Source organism: Myotis davidii, unplaced genomic scaffold (assembly GCF_000327345.1).
Source record: "Myotis davidii unplaced genomic scaffold, ASM32734v1 scaffold370, whole genome shotgun sequence".
Classification (NCBI taxonomy): domain Eukaryota; kingdom Metazoa; phylum Chordata; class Mammalia; order Chiroptera; family Vespertilionidae; genus Myotis; species Myotis davidii.
This window is the reverse complement of record NW_006288615.1, coordinates 17,804,688-17,810,071: the sequence shown is the minus strand read 5'-3', so window position 1 is coordinate 17,810,071 and position 5,384 is coordinate 17,804,688. Positions and strand designations below refer to the sequence as shown.

The following is a 5,384-nucleotide window of genomic DNA, read 5'->3' as shown; positions in this document are numbered from 1 at the left end:
TCTAAATTAGCTTTTTGTCCTAGAGAATTAGAGTCAACCTTTCAGTATTACATGATCAGTGAGTGCTTGGTGTAGATTTGTTTTTCAGTTTACTCCATATTTCTCTGTCGGTTCTAAAAGAAGAGAATAGGTGTCTTTGCTCTAAGCTTCTAAGACAGCGGTTCTCAACCTGTGGGTCGCGACCATCGGAAAACACATATAGCATATCAGATATTTACATTACGATTCATAACAGTAGCAAAATTACAGTTATGAAGTAGCAATGAAAATAATTTTATGGTTGGGGGTCACCACAGTATGAGGAACTGTACTAAATGGTTGCGGCATTAGGAAGGTTGAGAACCACTGTTCGAAGAAGTTTAAATTCATTTATGCTATTTTATATACTGAACTGTGTAGCAAGGTAATCGGATTGAATCACTGTTATTATTAAGCATACCATTTAAAATTAATAGCTTATGTTATTTTCAAAGCTGATTGGACTCTTAACCTGTCTTTAAAAATGAATTCTAGAATTGAGTCTTTTCTGATAATTGAGATTCAATGAGTTGTTTAGTTTGTGTGTGTGTTTATGAAAACAAGATAAAGTTGGTGGGCCAGATAACTTGAGATCTTAATAAACCTCTTCGTCATCCAGCTTAGAAATTTTTTTTTTACCCAGAAAGAATATAGTTTTGGGATAGAGATTTTTATTTTATTGTAAACTTGAAGTTATGGTGATTTATTTTGCTTCTGGCTGATAATTTGGTAGCATCACACCTAAGATGTACTTTATTTCTGAAACTTCTATTTCAGAATTGGCTAAGTTAGTGTATTTATTTATGTATCTATAATTACTATTTAACATATCTCCATAAAGAATTTGAGGAGATTTTATATATATATGTTAAATGTAGTCTTAACCAAGAAAGATACTATTGAACTTGTTGAGTGGAGTTATTGATACTTGAAGTCACTAGAAAGGGGAAATAACATATTACATTGAAAAAGAATTTTATAGTTCATCACAAATAATTACATGGAGAGGAATATTACTATTTTCTTCTAATCTTTCTAATAATTACTTAGAAAAATTATTTTTCTAAGCATGAAGTTAAGTATGTAATTTAAAGAATATAAACTTTCTCTTTTAAAAACCTCTAATATCAAAACATTATGTTGCCCCATTATGATTTAATAAACATGTACTTGTGCTTATAATGGCAAACAACTATTAGATATTGCTCTTTATTTAGATCTTAAGGGAGGCCTTATAGTGAGAAATGGACAAAAAGATAAGGAAGTGTAACATAAGAGAAGATAAGGGATATTAATGTTCTTTTATTTCAGATACAGGTAATTTTTAGCTACTTTGAGTTATACATGCAGCACTTAGCACAGTGCCATCTGCATGCGAACTATAGGTTATCCCCCCCAAAATTTATATACACACTGAATAGTTATAAAGATAGTGTTTATTAAAATACATTTTGTTTTCAAAATTGAGCTATCAGCTGATAAAGTGTTCATACATTTTTGGGGGATACCCTGTATATGAAAGTGATTTGGTTTTGTCATTGTCTCTGAGAGATTTAATCGCAAAGTTAAAAACATTTGATTTTGCGTTTCAAGTCCTTTGGAATTTAAGTAATAGTTTATCACTATCTCAGGAAACATTATAGCTATGATTTTTTTCCTTCTAATCTTACTGGTTACCAATAGAATTTGCCACTGAAAAAATAAGATGATCAGTTGTGCACCTATGTTTAAGATGTAATTTGTCATACTAAACTTGTTAGACTAGCACACCAACTGTTTCTACTGCAGCATGTATAAACATTTTACATAATTTTAAGGGTTCAGTGAATATGACTATTTCGATAACACAGACTTTTAATTAAGTACATATTTCTTTAGTTCCTATATAACTGGGAATTTACCTTCTTTTCAGTAGACGAGTAAAAGAAGGGCTTACAGCTCAACATAAAATGTATTAGTCACTTAATATTGTACATTAGAAAATGATTTTAAAAAGATACCTGGGGTTGGGGACAATTATGGTAAAATTTAACCAGAAGATGGCAGTGATGATCTTCTTACACTCCCTGCAGTGGTAATCAAAAAGTTTTACAAATGTGAAAGCATGAAATATGCACGCTCAACTGTTGGTATATAATGTTATAAATGACAGTCTAGGGGAAAGCATTTGCTGTTTGTTTTATATATTATGAAAAATGTGTATTTTTCTATAAGAAGGGATTAAGAATATTTTGGGTGTCTGTATCTTTGTCTGTACACTTCAGTTTTTTCTGAATACTGGGGTAAGGAAGTTACCATAAGTCTTGCCTTGTTTCAGTTGCATGCATCACTTTATGTTATGCATCATGTCTAGAAGGCATGCTGTTTTATTGCCTGTTTGCACTTTTCACCCAAATTGCTGGAAACTAATGAACATTTTAAAGGAGTCATTCCTATAGTCAGTCATTCTCTAAATTGGCTTTTATTTTTTGGTGGGGGAAAATTAAATCAGTTAAGACATTTTTAAAAGAAAAAAGTATTAAATAAAAATTAACACTTAAAAATAAATCTCAGAAAAACCAGAGTTAATGACTTTTGAAGCATATTTTAGAGTTTTGATATTGACAGCAATTATAAGTATTATTTATACACTGGTGATCTTAAAAGTGGGAAATTAGAAAGGGGAGAAGGAATGCTCTCCTTTGAAAATTAGTGCCCACATTTGGTATTGGCTGAGATGAAGATGCATCCTTCTGTAACCTTGCTTTTTAAAAATATAAAGCCCAAATGCATTTTGCCAGAGAAATTGCATGATCATCAGCATGCATTTTTAACTTTGTCTTTCTCCTCTTCTTTCTACTGTTCATTTTCATTCATGTATTTTGTTTTTTGGTTTGCCATTATTTTTTATTTTTTGTTAATTACTTCATGTTAAATTACTTTTGAAACGTCATAAGCTGAGCAACCTCTCCATGTAGTAACAGCGGATACCTGTCTGTTTCACTATTTAGTCCCTCCTCCTATGTCTCCATCCTCCAAATCTGTGAGCACACCAAGTGAAGCTGGAAGCCAAGACTCTGGAGATGGCGCAGTGGGATCCAGGTATAGTAATTTTCTTTTAATATTTTTAAGAATAGAATGCATTTAATGCCCAGATACTGTTGGTGCTTTAGAGGGACTCTAAATAGTTATGTTGAAGTTAATATTTTGAGATCTAAATGGTACAGAAATTGTAAAGTGGGGGAAATATTTTTCTTTACAATATTCAGTTATTACACTTGATTAATTTAGTATTGAATAGTTAATGGATTTTATGCTAATTATATTAAGATAGAGGTGTTAATTTATTTAAATGTTTTCTGTTTAAGCAAACTTTATATTGGTTAATATATGACTGTTTGGAGTATAGCATAAAACCTTTCTATTTTGTGCTTAATTTCCCATTCAGTAATTGAAAATCTCACCAGTACAGTTAAATAGCCCAATTCTGTTCTATTAATTCACTAGTTCTGATTAAGATAGAAAATAATAATGCATAAAATATCAAGAATATGGAATAACTGCTAAGGAAACATTAAGTTTTTCACTGCCTTGAGGACATCATGCTAAGTAAAATAAGACAGAGAAAGACAAATAACCATATAATCTCACTTATATGTGGAATCTTAAAAGATAAATATGATCATAGAACACATTGGTGGTTGCCAAGATGGGGATGGGGGGGAGGCAGGAGGTATGTGAAATGGGTGAAAGGAGTCAAAAGGTACAAACTTTCAGTTATGAATAAGTAAGTCATGAGGATGTGAAGTACAGTATGATGACTGTAGTTAATAATACTGTATTACATATGTGAAAATTGCTAAGAGAGTAAATCTTTAAAAAGTTCTCATCACAAGAAAAAGAAATTTGTGTGGTGATGATGTTAACTAGATGTATTGTGGTGATCATTTCACAATATATACAAATATGGAATCATTATGTTGTATACTTGAAACTAATATAATGTAATGTGTCAATTATATCTCAATGAAAAAAGAAAAGAGTGCTTACTGCCAATTTTTCCTAAATTAGCATCTTCCTTGTGAAACAGTATTTCATGTTTGTTTTAGGATCCTGCACACTTGTTGTGTCTTGCTTTTCAAAAGTTCAGTAAGATTTCAGCTTCTTTCTAAAAATTGTGTTGGGAAAATTATTATTACTTCTGTCTCTCTCTTTCTCTCCCTCTCTACCCCCTTCCCTCTTCTCTCTCTCTCTCTCTCTTTTTCTTTCTCTCTGTCTGTCACATACACACTAATAGCAAGTTTTTAATAACATCATACTTTTTTACTTCTTGTGACAGCTGAAATGAGATTAAACATAGGTTAAAAATCTTTATTTAGAGTCCTTATTTTGAGCCAGGAAGTTACATATCCTTCTCAGGAAATCTCTTAATACACCTTTTTAAAAAAATTAAAAACTGAGAACTTTTATCTTTGTTGTGCCTGACCCCCTCTAATTGAACTTACAAAGAAGTAATGAGTCTCTAAAAACAGGATCAGCAAAAAGGAGCAAGGGAGCTAGATAATCGGAAACTTGGTACTTATTATTCTTAAATAATCAGGTTATCATTAATAATTAGAAGGCACAAGAGGTTCAGTTTGAATTTGAGATGTGCTTTCCAAAACTGTTCTGTATATAGAACCAAAATTGCAAATCAAAACAATACTGTCATTGGAGATAAATGGCATAACTCTTATCATTTAAGAAAAATCAGCCATAGCCGGTTTGGGTCAGTGGATAGGACGTCGGCCTGCGACTGAAGGGTCCCAGGTTCGATTCTGGTCAAGGGCACATGTCTGGGTTGCGGGGCTCGATCCCCAGTGTGGGGCATGCAGGAGGCAGCCAATCAATGATTCTCTCTCATCATTGATGTTTCTATCTCTCTCTCCCTCTCCCTTCCTCTTTGAAATCAATAAAAATATATTTTAAAAAATCAGTTTTCTTTTTAGAAATACTATTATCTTAAAAAGAGTATGTATTAAAGATTATTTAGTCTAAATTTATCTTTAAGGCTTAATTAATTTTTTAAATACTCATACTTTTGTGTTTTTATACAAATATGTTAGTAGTAGAGGCGCAGTGCATGAGATTCATGCACTGGGGGAGTGTCCCTCAGCCTGGCCTGTGCCCTCTGGCAGTCTAGGACCCCTCGGGGGATGTCCGCCTGCCAGTTTAGGCCCGATCCCTAAGCTGGCAGTCAGACATCCCTCTCGCAGTCCGGGCGTCTCGCAGTCCGGGCCCCACGCTCCTTACCATCCGTCTGCAGCGGAGGCGGGAGAGGCTCCCGCCACCACCTCTGTGCTGGCCAGCAGTGAACCTGGCTTCTGACTGAGCAGGGATCCCCCCGT

General features: G+C 33.5%; 1 protein-coding gene across 10 annotated transcripts in view; it reads left to right on the top strand.

The window, feature by feature from the left end:
• DYNC1I2 (dynein, cytoplasmic 1, intermediate chain 2) overlaps positions 1-5,384 on the top strand; it is a 51,376-nt gene that overhangs the window by 12,884 nt on the left and 33,108 nt on the right. For 5 of the 10 annotated variants that reach the window (XM_015561987.1, XM_015561990.1, XM_015561991.1 and 2 more), the window contains exons 4-5: positions 2,283-2,300; positions 3,009-3,099. In XM_015561987.1, coding sequence (XP_015417473.1) covers positions 2,283-2,300; positions 3,009-3,099 — 109 coding nt within the window. The remainder of the gene's footprint in view (positions 1-2,282; positions 2,301-3,008; positions 3,100-5,384) is intronic. The other 5 variants (XM_006760637.2, XM_006760636.2, XM_006760639.2 and 2 more) reach the window with 1 other exon arrangement.